At 54.1% G+C, this 15,334-nt stretch overlaps 1 protein-coding gene across 2 annotated transcripts in view; it reads right to left on the reverse strand.

Moving 5' to 3' along the window:
• Positions 1-15,334, reverse strand: part of SORCS2 (sortilin related VPS10 domain containing receptor 2) — a 502,479-nt gene that overhangs the window by 440,103 nt on the left and 47,042 nt on the right. The window contains exon 1 of one of the 2 annotated variants that reach the window (XM_063107927.1): positions 1,548-1,646. The exons of the other annotated variant lie outside the window; for it this stretch is intronic. Coding sequence (XP_062963997.1) covers positions 1,548-1,553 — 6 coding nt within the window. The 5' untranslated portion in view covers positions 1,554-1,646. Of the gene's footprint in view, positions 1-1,547; positions 1,647-15,334 lie in introns of those variants that run through there. 2 annotated transcript variants of the gene reach the window in all.

Here is a 15,334-nt window from a genome sequence, read left to right on the forward strand (position 1 = left end):
CACAGTGCCTGGCACATGGGCAGGGAGACTGGCAGTGACAGTAAGTTAGGACTCAAGTCTAGAAGATGGCTTTTCCCACACCATGTCCCACAGATATTAATAGGGCTCAGGGAAAACCACCACCACCACAAAACAGGGACCCCTGATCAAGGCAGTGTGGGAACGTGCTGTTAAAGTCAATCAACTTCTTCAACACAGGACTTGTCAGAGCCCTGAAGGCTGCTGTGCAAGCTGAGGTTCTAGGCCAGTCCCCCAGTACACCCCCAAATCTATTAAGAGACCCCAGACCTGTTGCTCCCTGGGGCTCAGCTCAGGATGCTGCTGAAAGAAAGAGAGCCGTGAAGCTGCCACCTCCCTAGTCTGAAGGACATTCTCCATGACGTGGCTCCACCTTTCTGCTTAGAGCAGAGACCACACCAGCTCAGCAAACGAGCTCCAGTAAGCATAGACAGAAGGCATTTGGTCCGTGAAGGTTAGGTGTGAATCCGAGCACACAAATCCTACCAAGGACAAAGGCTGTGGCAAGTCAGGAAGCCCATCTACCCCCGACCCAGACAGCCTGGCCCCAACATGGTGAGTGTGGGCATCTCACAGCTCTCGTGAGCTGGGGGGTCAGTTCAAGGCCCTGCTGAGATGCCACCTCCTCCAGGAAGCCTCCTTGACTCTGCCCCCCACCACCACCTTGAGCTGGAGCTGACTTCCCCTTCCTCAGAGCTAACCCCCAACTCTCTCTGTGTGTATCTCAGGAGGCAGAGCATTGTTCTGCCTTGTTTATGGTTACTATGTTGGCGCGTCACCTGCAGAACAGCCTGTGATTACTTTGGGTAGTCATCATCGTGGCTCCCATCACCCATTCATCCATTCATTCACTCATTCACAAACACCTGTTGGAAAGTTGCTGGAGCTGAGGACACAGTGGGGCCACCGAGAGCACACAGTGTGGCATGCTTTCGTCATGTCCTTCCATCCTCACAACCTCCCGTGAGCAGGATCTGTGAGCCCTTCACAGATGGGGACACCGAGGCTCACAGAGGTGGGGAATCATCCTTGAGGCTCTCATGGCACTGGCCCAGGGTCATTAAAGCAAGTGACATGTTTGTTGAGCTACTGATGCACTGGCCCATCTATCAATCCATTGATGGATCAATCACAGCAATTTGCTGCTCAGAGTTCCCAGGAGCGGGGATGTGGGAGGGGGTTGGGGACAGAGAGAAGAGCCCAGGCAGAGCAGCTGTGGCCCCTGCTGCCCTCCTGTGAGAAGCCCACATGGGAGCCCCCTTAGAGTGGCCACATGGAGGAGGGAAGCCTGTGGGAGAGTCGGCCAGGAGGTCCCGGGGCACTCAGCATGTTTCTCTTGGAGCCCTTGGAGCTGCTGCGGGGCTGGGTCTCCATGTCCTCACACAGATTTCTCCAAGGACAGAGCTGAGCAAAGCCAGCCGCTCCTCCAGTTTAGGGTTCTTACTGGTGGGCACTCCTGGCCCAGGGTGCGCAGGTCAGCCTGCTGATACTGTCTTGCAGCTTTGCAAGGGAAAGGGGAGATCACTAACCTGCATGAGAATGTCACTTCTGTCCTCGGGCCAGCTGCTCGCTGCAGGGCCGGAGGGAGACTGGCCAGTGATTCACACATTCTAATAATATCTCTTCTCCCTCTACTGCCGCATAGTCCCTTGGATGTTAAAACAGCACAACCTGCTCTGTTCAAGCAGCACTGAGAAGTTCCCACTGAGCTTCTCAAATCACCAGCGAACGCCCCGGAGTCTCCTGTGACTCCCCTTCCGCAGGCGCCAGCAGTGAGCTTCCAGCATGTCCGTGAGTGAAGCCCGGGCAGCGCGGGAGATCTCCCGGGGACACAGCCACACCGAGACCTTTCCCTTGGCCTGTCCCCCTGCAAACAGGGAGCCCTGCGCTCACAGCTGCCGCTCACAGTGACTCACTCTAAGGTCACAGTGCTGCTCGCAAGGCCAGCTGTCTCGCATAGCACGGCCTGCAGAACCAGATTGCCAAGTTCAAAGCTCAGCTCAGCCACCTGCCAGCTGTGTGACTTGACGCAAGTTTCTTAACCTCTCTGTGCCTCGACTTCCCCATTTGTATAATGAGCGTAATAATGATAGCACCTGCCTCCTTGAGGGGGCGTGAAGATGAAGTGAGCAATCCACCACCGTAAGGCCTGGCACACGTCAAGTACTCAGTAGGTGTTAGCCATCAGTATTAACTTTTTCCCTAAGCTTCCTGTGATTACGAGCAAGGAAGATGTCTGCTAGAAAGATTCGGTGGCTGGCATGGCACTGCCAAGCTAATGCTGGAAGTCCATTCCATGGCATCCTTCCAGAACAGGAATCCTCAGCTTCGGCACTGTTGACGTGTTGATCCACATAATTCTGTTAGGGGGTGCACTGGAAAATGTTGAGCAGCAACCCTGGCCTCTACCCACAAGATGCCAGGAGCAGCCCCCCCACCAAGTTGTGACAGCCAAAAATCACCCCATACTGAAAACCCTTGGCCTAGATGGATTGGGTACGTATGTGTGGCTGTGTCTAGGGGGGCGGGGGAGAAACAGTGAGGAGAGAGGGGAAGGAGGGAAGAAAGGGGAGACGGGTGGGGGGTGACCACATCTGCCAGGAGCCACTTGCCCATCTCAGAAGCCAGGGGCAAACCCGGTGCCCATCTGAGGGGCTCCACGGCGAGCGTGTGAGAGATTCTGACACAGAAGGGGCTTGCTTTGCCCTCGGACCACCACAGAAAGGGATTGATCAGGGTGTTTTGTTTTGGATGAACTTTTTATTTTAGAATAGTTTTACATTTACAAGACAGTTGCAAAGACAGTCCAGAGAGGTCCCCTCTACCCTGCATCCAGTTCTCCTGTTATTAGCATCTTATATTAGTACAGTACGTTTGTTACAATTCATACACCAATATGGACACATTGTTATTATTAACCAAAGTCCATATTTATTCAGATGTCCTTAGCTTTTACCTAATGTCCACATGACATTTAGTTGTCACATCTCCTTAGGCTCCTCTTGGCTGTGATAGTTCCTCAGACTTTCCCTGTTTTTTATGACCTTGATAGTTTTCGGGGACAACTGGTCAGGGATTTTGTAGGATGTCCCTCAGTGGGGATGTGTCTGATGTGTTCTCACATTTAAACAGGGGTTGTCGTGGGTGTTTGGGAGGAAGACCCCAGACATGAACGGCCATCCCTGTCATATCGTATCAGGGTCCACACTGTCAACAGGATGCTGTTGACCCCGATCATCCGGCTGAGGTGTTGTCAGTTTTCTCCACTGCGAAGTGACTCTTTGGTACCCCTTTCCGTACAATCCACTTTGGAAGGACGTCGCTATGTGCAGCCCCTGCTTTAGGAACAGGGAGTTATGTGCCTGATCCTTGACTGCACTGTAGCTCCAGAAACCACTGGGGGTTCTGCACAGGAAATGTGCCTTTGTCTCTCCCCCACCCACTTCTGGCCAGACTGAGCTCCCTGCTCTTCCCCCAAACAGACCCCACACTTTCCCACCGCTGTTTGCTCCTCCTGGGTCCTCCAGCTCCTGCACCCTTTCCCGACACCCCTACAGCTCAGATCCCCCAGCAGGCAAGATGTGGCTTAAAGAGAAGCTTTCCCTGACACCCGAGGGAGCTGGTTTCTCCCATTCCGAGCTGCCATAGCTCCTTCTCCCTGTTCATAGGGCAACTGTGTTATCTTTGCATCCAGGATTTGGGGCTTTTGTGCCTTACCCCCTCCCCCAGACTCCAAGCTGGAGGACGTAATCTATTTCTAGCTCAGCTCTATAATCCCCTGGTACCTACAAGGGGCTCTGTACTAGTGGGTATTCAGTGAAGACATGAGTGAGTGAGTGAATGAATAAGCGAATCCAGCCCCACAGCTTAGAGCTCCTGCCCTGAGGCCACAAACCACCACCCCGGGGGCTAAATCTGGGCCACAAATGGATTTTGTCACACATGGTGTTTTATGTCTGGGGATTTTTTTTTTTATTCGAATTGGCCATCAACACTTAAAACTAGAAAAGCCCCACCTATACTCCAGATTTCCAGATTCCTTAGAAAAATCAAAAGATCTGGAATCACCAGGTCAATGGTCCTTCCTGGCAGCCCTGGCTGGAGTCGGGAAGCAGCCTGCCCCTCTGACCAGGCACGTGTGTGCCAGGCTGCCGCAGTCTCCCCCCATCTCTACCAGCTCTCCCTGCCCCCAGGCCGTGGGGCTGGTCCTCACTGCACTTGTGCCCTGATGCTTTGGCCTTCCTGGAAGCTAAAGAGATCTGAGTTTGCAACCCCTGGCAAGCAAAAGGCCAAGGCCCAGAGAAAGACCATGACCTGCTGTAGGTAGGACCAGCCACAGCGATGCCACCCAGGTCCCCAGGAGCTCGTGGGAACATAGCCGGCCCAGACCCACTGAGACAGAATCTGCATTCTAACCAAGTCCCCAGGGCTTGTGTACACTGGACATTTGAGAAACGCTGCTCTCAACCACACTACAGGGTAACTATTATTGCCATCCCCATGTCACAGACCCTGAAGTCCAAGCCCACATGGCCGGTTCTGGCTCAGGGCATCCAAAGCCAGGTCCACAGAATTCCCAAGACACTGGCTGTCACCCCGCTCCTGACACTTAACCCAAAAACACAGCCACCTGTGGCCCAGGTCACAGGAACCAGCACCTGGCTGTGGGCAGGGGCTAATTCTGATCCATGGGATCCTGTGATTTCTGTGGGAGGCGTCTGGGGCATGGGCTCCTCCTACCAGGAGGCAGTCTCTTGCCCAGCCTGGAGGGGCTGCCTTGCCAGTGGTTCCCTACCAGGCTCTCAGGAGCAGGGCAACACGGAGCTGCCTTCCCTGTCCAGCTCATGTCACCTCCTTCCCTGAGTCCCCTATGACCCTAGAGCCCCTGGCTTGCCTCCCTCTGATGGCACCCACCGCGTGGTCTGGGAGGGAGCTGATGCCCTCGCCACCTGCCCCCTGGACAAGCGTTCCTGCACCTCCCCGTGTTTCCTCACCTCTAGCATCCTGTGAGGGCTTAATATGCCCCAGGGGAACAAAGGAAGGTAGGAAAGGTGGTCCCCTGAGCCTGCTGGCCCTGGAATGAGCTACAGATTCCTGGTGAGGGCAGGAGGACAGCCCGCTGCTCAGAGTAAACTAGATATGTCATTTCTAGGGAACTGGGGGAAGGCAGGGACACAGGGCCAGGGACTCAGGAAGCTGCCCTAGGGTCCCTCCTCCTCTCAAGGCTCAGGTCGTCTCTGCAGCAAACCTCATGGGGAGGGCTCCTGGGGACAAGGGAGTTTGAGATGGGAACGGTAATAGGCGCTGGCCTCTGCAGCCTGCCTGCTCAGCAACGCTCAAAGCTCAGCGCAGCAACGGCTTTGCCATTCACACACCTGTTACTGTCAAGACCCCCTCAGTCCTCCAGATGCTTCTCCAAATGAGACCAAGCCAGCCGTGGGGGTCTGAGCCCGGCTAGGTGACTCAGGGGCAGGGTACAGGCAGTGCAGGAGGTCCAAGCTGGAGTCTCCATCCAGAATGCTGGAGCTGAATTGGGACCAGTCGCGGCTTCCCAGGGCTCCATCTGGGAAACAGAGATAACGCTGCCGTGTGGCCCCGTGAGCTGCCAGAGGGCATTTTTGTGGCCCCGTGAGCTGCTAGGGGGCATTTTCCACTCAACTGTTTCAAATTCTTCAAAATGAAATAAGTAACTTTTTTGGATTGCCACCCGTGAGAAACCAAGGTAGACCGGAGATTTTTGTCTCTAACAACTTTTAGAACCTCACATATTTGGGGTGTAGCTGAGGAAGGACCTTCATGGCTGCAGAGGTCCCTGTTTATGCCCATCACGCTGGCACAATGATCAGTCAAGCCCCAGCTAGTCTCAGAAGGGTCCTGGTTTGGGCGATAAATTGTATGGTCAATCTGGGTTTCATAAACAGACAAAAAGAGAAGCTGCCTGGCACACAAAGACACAGGGAAGTATTCAGAACTTTTACTTTGAAAAGTAAAATAGCTTTATTACTTATTTTTCATTATAAAAGTAACGTATGTTCAGTGAAAAAGTTCAACCAATATAGTAACATTTCAAAAGAGCAGGGAGGGTGCGGACCCCCCTCTGACCCAGTCCCCCAGAGCCTAACGATCTGCCCCTGGCATGGGCACCCCGGGCCCCTGTCTCTGCCCAGCCCCCTCCAGGCCCCCCCTGCCCCACCTCTGTCCCCATCACTCCCCATCTCCCACCCACATTGGCCTCCCCCATCGTTTCCTACCCCAGGGCCTTTGCTCGGGCAGCGCCCTCCCACTGTCCTCTGTCCTGCCTGGGCCTCACCTGGCCGGCTCCCAGACCTCCACCAATGCCAGGGCCCCACCAATACTGATGGGGGGTCTCAGCTCTGCAAGGTGGCTCCAGTCAGGGAGGAGGGGCTCCCTGCTGAGGATGGCATGGCAGGGGACGAGGAGAGAGGTGACTGAGGCCTTCTCTGCTCCTTGTCCTCCGCGCAGGTGAGATGACTAGAGAAGGCCGGGCCCATGGGATGCGTTTGGTAAATACTGGCCATTGTTATCAGCCCTCTGCCCCCGGGACGTGGGCTGCCCAGTGCCCGCTCTCCCTTCCTCCTTCCCACCCTAGCCCAATGTCCCTGGGGCAATGTGCTCCCTGAAACACCTGCCTTCCCAGACTCCACTGCTCCAGGGATGGCTGTGTGACCCGGTTCTGACCAATAAGACATAAGCAAAACTCACTGGGCGGGGGGCCTTCTGGGAGAGCTTTTTAAAAGGCTCTCTGAGGATCCCCTTTGCTCCTCCCCTGTCCATCCCCTCCTTCCCACCCGGAACACAGATAGGACGCCTGGAGGTATGGCAGCCACCTTGCAAACATGAGGATGGAAGCCCCGTGTTGAGGACAGCAGAGCAGAAAGGCAGCAGGAGCCTGGCACAGAAGCCTCCCACAGCACAAGCTGGCTCACCCCAGACGTCTCTAACTGGGAAACAGAACACTCCTAACCAGTTAAAGCATCAGCAGAGCAAGGAGCTGAAATCCAGTCAGGTGGACAAGAGGCAGCTGGAAACAGATGCCAAAGGGACCAAGAGAGCTTGGAAGGTACAGACCTAAGGCAAAGGGTTAAGATATGGGAGCTCTTACCACATCCCAAGCATTACACTAAGTTATTTCTTCAGGTGTTCACAACTACCTACCAAGGCACCAGTAGATACTATTACATCCATACAGAAAAAGACACTGAGGCAGGGAGGGGGGTCTCCCATGCAGAGGCATAGAAGTTGTGAAAGGATCAGAGCCACGATCAGAATCCTGGTCATCTTGGTCCAAAACTTTCTTCCCATCATGCTCTAACAATTCCTAGTCCTGGGAATAGGATGTCACGGATTACAAGGAGCCCTCCTGTACCCACAACATGAGATCCTCTAACAACTGGACAAGGCGAAAATTAGTGTTGGTTCCCCCAACCTACCCTCAGCATTGGTAATGTAAGCACGTATATTTGTCTAAAAAATAAAACGATTTGTTTTCAATTGCCTAATAAAATTTTGTGTTGACTCCTCACTACCTCCAAAACGAGTCTCTTCACTTAGTAGAGCCCAGAAATAGAAGACAAGAAAGAGACTGAGCTCAGAAGATATTGTTTGAGCCCCTGAAATGAGCCATGCCTGAAGCCAACTCCTGGAATTTTCCATTATGCAAAGTCACATACTCTTTTTTTTTTTTCTTATGCTAGTTTGAACTGGGCTTCTGTCACCTGCAAATGAACGGTGATTACCCTAATGCACCCATTTTACAGACTAGGAAACTGGGATCCAAAGAGCTCTTTCTTACCCTGAGTCACTCTGCCTTTTGGTGGCAGACAGGGACAAAATTCTGCACTCCTAACTGCTGCTCCAACATCCTCGCCAGAATTCCATGCTGCCTGTGGCATCTGGCTCTCGGCCTGCTGGCCAGCCTGCCCGGGTGTGGTGGCAGTTCAGGCAATGAGTCCACGCTAAAAGGGCCCGTTCTTTCTGCCTTCCGTGGAAGCCCGAGTTTCTCCTACTAAGCAGCAAAGTGAAAGGGAGCCCACTGTTCCTGGCAGGACTACGTCCACTTCTAAACAGCCCCAGCTGCAGACGCGACAGTGATGCCTGCCCAGCTGCTTCTCAGCCCTGCCTCCTCACACCCTGGCACCTCGCGGTCCTGGAGGACATGAGACACCACGGGCTGGCTGGGTCCATCCTTTTTTGATTTCATACACCAATATCCCCAACATCTGCCTCTCAGCCAGGGAGACCTGCAGAAAATCAGGGGACATTTGGAAGATAATTATTCCACAGGATCCAAAGATCTGTCCTGGGGACATAAATCTTGGGAAGTCTCTATGGAAACACACAAAAATGCATGTTGTTTTTATTAACACGCACAACGAAATGTCTCTGGAATAAACCGCTCCCTTGAAACCACACCAGAAGAGACAGTGTGTTTCCCGTTAAAGAGGATCTGTGGGGGTTTTTTTTTGAATTATGTATAGAGCAGCCTACAGAAAAGAAACCTTCAAAGACAAAGAGGCCCAGGTGATAGGATAATTGCTGGGCTGCCACAGACCCTCACCCCCACTTCTTACATAAGACTCATCCCTGCCTCAGCCTGCCAAAGGCACAGCTGCGCACACACAGGCCGGATCAGGGAGCACGCGGAGCAGATGCCGGTGAGAAATCCAGCTCCCGCAGGAGAGGAGAGATGCGTGGCTCCCGGGGTCTTTCTGCTGTGCCTCATGCACGTCCACACTGTGGCAGGGGAAGGCGTGCTGGGTTTGAGTGTGATTCCACACACACCTCCTGTGAGGACTTCAGCAAGTTTCCTCCCTGCTCCACCTGCCTTTCCTCATCGGTAACACAGGGATGACAACAGTACCTATCTCCTAAGACAGTTTTAAAGCTTTAATGCAGTGACACAGGAAAGCTCTCAGACAGGTACCTGGAACCCTGTAAGTTCTCAGAAAGGGTGGCTGTGGCAGAGCAGAGATGACTACAAATTCTGTGATGTTCCTTCCGTCAAGAGGTGAAGCCTGTGTCCCCTCCCTCTGAATCTGGGCCAGCCCTGTGGCTACTCTGACCACAGAATATAGCTGAAGGGCCACTGTGTCAGTTCCAGCCCTGAGAGATTTTTTGTCTCATGGAACACTTGACTTTGGGACCACCATGCTGTGAGGAAGCCCAAGCCACATGAGAGGTTGCATGGAGAGAGACCAACACCTGCCAGCCTAAGTTGTTCCAGCCATTCCAGGCCAGCCGAGCCTTCAGATGACTCCAGCCCTAGCCACCATCTGACCACAACCATGCAAGAACCACACAGGTGGCTCCAGTCAACCCGCATACTCATGAAATAATAATCAATGATTGTTTTAAGCCACTGAGGTTTGGGGCTGTTTGTTACTACATCATTACCTGGATACCCTGACTGATACAAACCACATAACCCCACACACCACTGCCAAGCTGACTTATAATGGAAAATGAAGGGGTCCATGATGATTCAGGAGATGGCTAGAACCCTGCAGGCCTGATCCTGTGGCCCATCACGTCACCACCCCTCCAGTCCCAGACATGAGCTCTTGGGGGTCCCACACCCTGAGTTATCCTCAAGCCTGGGCCTAACACAGAAGCCAGCCTTTCTCGGTAAGACCATGAGTACAATTCTTCGTCTCTGCCAGCTTTGCCACTCTTAAGGTAATGAGGTGTTTTTGCAAAAAAGTCTGATTCAAGTGTAGGGCTTCAAATATTATAAATACTATAAAATAAGTGTATGCCTGGAAAGAGAGAAATAAAGGACAAGGACCTTTAAAATGAACTAATCAAATCCTGTCCTTCCAAAGGTGAGGAAACTGAGGCTGAAACAAGCCAGGTACCCAGTCAAGGTCACAGTGCCTGTGATACTGACAATTGCTACCATTTATGAAATACTTCCCGCATGCCAGGTATTTCACAGATGCTGTCTCCAATTCTCATAGGAAACTGTCAAGGAAAGGTCCTCATCCTCTTTTGTGCAGATGAGGAACTGGAAGCCCAGAGAGGGTAAGGAACTTGCCCAGAGCCACACAGCAGGACACACACCTGGTGCTGCGATTATGAAGTCTGAATCCATCCCACTGCCCCACACTGCCCTGTCCATCACCAGAAGGAGGGTTTGGCCTGTAACCTTAACTGACATATGCAAAGAGCCATCCAACTGCACAACGTCCTCTGCACACCACCCCTCCCTCCAGCCCTACTGAGACCTCATGCATTTGTGGAATCAACCCACTTTACAGGTGAGCAGCCCAGGCTTGGAGACACTCACTCACCTGTGGGCACGTACCATGAGCCAGCACTTGAGCTCGGGCCTGGAGAATCCTGTCACAGAGCCGGTGGCCTCCAGGGGCTGATGGGGCTCTGTTCTCAGGTGGGGAGGACACCCCAGTCTCCTGATAGCCCTTCCCAGGGCTCCCCTGTCCTCGGGCTGGGGAGGGGCCTCTGCACATTACACATGAACTGAGGAGTTTGGCTTTTTAAGAAATTTGGGTGAGGGGCCCTGGGTGACCTGGATAGCAAGAATAAGAGTGGTCAACAGTGGCTCAGCCCTTCGGCGTGCATGAAGCACTTTCCCACCACCATCTTATTTGACCCCAACACAATCCTCTAAGGTGGGTGCCCCCATTACCAGCACCAGCATCCCACACCTGAAGGTGCACCTGAGGCTCAGCCAAGGGGTGGCCCTGCCAGGGCCCCTCGTGTGGGTGGCAAAGCTGGGCCCTTTGGGCCACACCCGGGCTCCCCCTCCCACACTCCCTGGGCCTGCGGTTTTACATCTGTGGCCCCAGCAGGCTGCCTCGCCAGTCCCTCCCACTCTGTTAGCACTTCTGTGTTTATGTCCCCAGTCCTCCAAAGAAAATACATAGGAAATGTTCCCCGTGAAGACAAACAAATTTGCTTCTTCGCTTTGTTTTATGACATCATTTACGGTTGGCCAAACAACCAAAACGCTGCGAGTGCTGAAGAAATGTTTCCATTATATTTTAAAGGGGCGTTTGGGTACAGATACTGCATTGTTTATTCATTCCAATAATTTTCTCTCCTAAGTATTCCACGGAACACCAGATAATGGATTTCATTACCCAGAAACATTAAAGCCTCCAATAAACACAGAAGAAACACTAAAGACAGAGACGTCCGTTGACAGTGCGTGATTCTCAGCCACACCATGCCCCACTGGAGTGACATTCCTGGTGGGGGAAGAAGCCTCCCGCGCCTGCGCTCACACCGCGCTCCGTGGCTTGCACCTGCCCACAGGTCTCATCAGTGACCAGCAGGCTTGGGAAGCAACCGGGGACATGTAAACGCCTGACCGGGGTCAGGGTGGGCTCGCCGCTCCACTGACCATTAGCTCATTGGCTCCTAGCAAGGTTCCGGCCTCTGCTTGTTCTGCAGACACGTCCTGAGCTGCTGCTTTGGGTGCTGCATGCGCTCAGCTCCTGGGGCGAAGGCAAGGGAGGAGAAGCCAGGAGGGAGGGGACCCACTTCCACTGGGGCATCAGAGAAGGCTCCAAGGAGGAGGAGGCAAGTGGGCAGAGCAGGAAGGACGGGAGGATTGTGCCAGTGGGGACGGCGGATGAGGTGGGAAGGAACCACAGGGTCACAGGGGAAGAGCTCTGGACCCTCCCCATTGTCATCCTGTGGACACTGTCCAAACTCACGCTAGCACCACGTGACGAGCATTTCTCAGCATGAGGGAAGGTGCTCCACGTGTATCTCAGACCCCATCTCCCGTCTGTGCCCAGCCAGCCCTGAGGCTGCTAGACTTTTCCCCACCACCCCTTTGGATCAGAGCACCAAAGGCCCAGCCAACATGCGACCGGAGACCTTGTTCCTGGGCACCCACACTCTGGCTTTGAGTCATTGACGAGACCTGCAGGTTCGTTTTCCAGCACCCAGAGGGACCTGGATGTGTTTGGTCAGAGTGCCAAAGAGGCAGGATGGGGAGGGAGTGTTTCCTGAGAGGACACGGCTGGGTACCCAGAAATCAGATCGGGGGCACGTGCTGAGATACAGAGGCCTGGGCCGCAGAACCATCCAGTGCTTGGCCCTGGCACTTTCTACACGGCTGTGGCAGCATCAGTACTCGCTGAGGACTGAAGCTACATGCTGTGGTATTAGTGATGGGCGCGTGAGGTCCCCTTAAAATGGAGTTCCTGGGAATTCCCGGGTACCCAGGGATTTGGCAAATCCCTTTCTAACAGAACCAAGCAGCGAGGTGAATGCACCCCAGGAGAGTCATCGTGAGCCCAGGACACAAGCAATGCTGTCACCAAGCCCAGAACAGCATTTTGTCCTCGGAACCGTGGCATCTGTGCACAGTGTTTAGAAAACCAAGGTGTGAGTCAGCACTGCAGGCCTCAGCTAACACTCTGGGTGCTAAGCAGAGCCTCTAGCTCTCCCCGCAGAACCGGGAGTCAGACCAACCCCGACAGCCTCACTAGCTTTGGAAGACTCCCGTCACTCCTTTAGGGCTCATTTTACTCTCCGTAAAATGGGACACAAAGGCCCACCACCCTGCTCCACTGGGCAGTGTCCAGTGGGGGCCCCTGCACTGTGCCTGGCCCTGAAGAAGTGGTATCTAGTTTGTGTGTCACAGCAGAGAACACTGCCCTTCTTGGAGTGGCTACTGGGTGTCAGAACCCACATACTGTGCCCTGTCACCCTACCACGACCTGATGTTGTCAGGACCATCCCTCCCATCTTCCAGACAAAGATACGGAGTCCCAGACGCAGCGGGACTCAAGCCCTGGTGTCTCTGACCCTGTATGTACATGGGTTCTCTTGGCAGCATCACCAGAAACCACTACTTTTCTGTCCATCAGGGACAGAAAAAATCTACCTGACCTCAGATCACTGGAGACAGACCAGAAGGACTGATGGTGACCTAACCGGGGATCAACGTCCTGCTTTCAACAGATCCTCCTACCCCACTCCCTGCTCAAGGCTCTGATGTGGGTCCCCCAGGGGACAGAAGTCTCCCCAATAGTCAGACATCACACACTGGGGCCCACAGGCCAAATCTGGCCCACAGATGGGTTTTGTTTGACCCATGCATGGTCTTAAATCCTTTTAGGTTTACGGACTCTCAGGCCTCTCTCCCCACCACTCTCTGTTGTCCCTCCTGGCCCTCCTGACGCATTTACATCGTCTGCCTGGTCCCTGACAGCATCTCACAGGCAGCCCCTCATCTATGACCCCTGCCAGATGCTGGCAGTTCCTTAGAGGACTGCTGGGTGCTGTGGGTGGGGCCCCGGTGCTTCTGGAGCTCAGGAAGAGCGCAGCTGTGTTGTCCACTGCAGCTGTCAGAGGAGTCCCCAGTGTAGGAGCAGAGGGGGCCTGGCCCGCCCCATGCCTTTGGCCCGCTGTGCTGTGGTGGCCTTACTTTCCAGTTGTCGCTCAGAGGGTAAGGCGACTCCTCCACATTTTCGGCACAGCTTCAAAAGCCAGGGAAGACCCTCTGATCACATCCCAAGTTCAAGTCCTGGCTCCCCACTCACCATTTGCATGTTTGGGCAAGTGGGTCTCACTTTCCTCATCTGTAAAATGGGAACAAGGACTGTTCCTGCTGCATTAGCTGCTGTGAAATAAATGAGCTCGCGTTTATGTTGCTCCCAGCATCACACCTGGCATGGAGGAAGGACAAGGGAAGTGTTCCCAGCCGGCCTGGCATTCACGGTGATAACACAGCAGGACACAAGCAAGGAGAGCAGGGTCTTTACCTGCTGGGCACTTGCTGTCTCCAGGGCTGGGCATGAAGCCTGACACGTCGTAGGTGCTCAACAAACATTTGCTGAATTCAGCGAGTACTTTATTATCAGCACTGCTACCACTACGATTACTACAACTTCATTAAGAAACAGGCCCAGGTTCTCACAGAATCTGGCCAGAGAGGTCTTACAGGCCGCTGTCCTCAGCCTTGTCCTCAGTGGCGAAGTCTGCAGTCCAGCTGCACATAGGAGATGTCCTGCAGGCCTGCGGCCCTTGTCCCATGGGACAGGGGGACATGGCCACACAGCAGACCTAAGCCCAGGCATGACGCCCCACTCACTGTGCACACTTGCATTGCCCTTCTGGAACCACCTCCAGTGTCACCCTCTTATCCGAATCCCATCCTTGTTCCAGCTCTGCCAGGAAGTCCTCCCTGACTGCCCTGCCCTTCCTGGTCCAGGCAGCACCAACGGCCCAGCCTGTGTAACTCTGCTGTGGGACTTCACCTCTCAGGGCCACAGTTCCTCCATCAGTAACACCCCCAGTGTCGTGAGAACTAAAAGGACCTGTCGCCTCCAATCCCCCGTCGAAGTGTAGTGCTGGGCACATGGCTGGTGACTGGAGCACATTCACTGGTCGATTTTCTGAACCCCATTTGAAAATGAATCTCCTTACAATGAGGGACTTGAGGCCTCCACATACCCATTTGCCGGCACTTTCTTGAGCATCTGGCGGCTCCTTGTGAATCTCTCAGTGAGGTCCTCGTCCTCGGCCAAAGCCAGAGCCCCGAAGACATCATAAGGAAGCAGCGGGGCCTGTTGCAAGGTCGGACTCAGGGCCCGTCTGTGGGGTCTTCTCTCACTCCAGCCAGGCTCTGAGCACCAGGGGAACTCGGGAGTCAGGGAGGTCCGATCGGGCAGAATGGCCTATGCTACAAAGGCCTCGTAACCCACTTCCTGCTGCCTTGTCGGAGTTCTCAGGCCCTGGTGCCCAGAACACGTCAGAGCCTCCTGAACTCACTGATCTCTCCACTCCAGCTGCCTCCCGGGCGCCTGTAACGGGCTCCACGTGTTGATGGGCCCTGCCCTGCAGAGCTAGGCAGGTGCTTCTCTGCTTCCCCTTGTTTTCAAGTTCAGTCCCACCCTTCTGGAGCAGAAGGGTGCCCCTCCAACAAAGGGGCCCTCCCTGGGCCACCTGGGGTCTTCTGATCCCATGGTCCATCAGGTTCCAGGGTTTCACCCAGAGGCAGCAAAAGCCAGAGTTGTAAAACAAGAGCACCTCGTCTCTTTTTTGCTGCAAGACCAGGTAGCCTGGTGACCTTTGGGTGCCTCAGAGCAATGAAAGGAAAACATCCATCGCAGGAGACATTTCCAAGGTGGGATGAGAGCTCAGGAGTTACTAAGATCTGGGGAGTCCCTCAGAAAGGAGGGCTTGGGGGCTACAGGGTCTGCTGGGCTGCAAGTGAATGCTGAGGTCACCTCAAGACTCCTTGACTTCCTCGAGGACCCAGAAGAGATCTTCCATCTCAGTGAAGCTTCCGAGCCGAGTCCCAGCCCTGGGCCTGGAC

The sequence above is a fragment of the Cynocephalus volans genome, chromosome 9 (genome assembly GCF_027409185.1).
Source record: "Cynocephalus volans isolate mCynVol1 chromosome 9, mCynVol1.pri, whole genome shotgun sequence".
Lineage (NCBI taxonomy): Eukaryota > Metazoa > Chordata > Mammalia > Dermoptera > Cynocephalidae > Cynocephalus > Cynocephalus volans.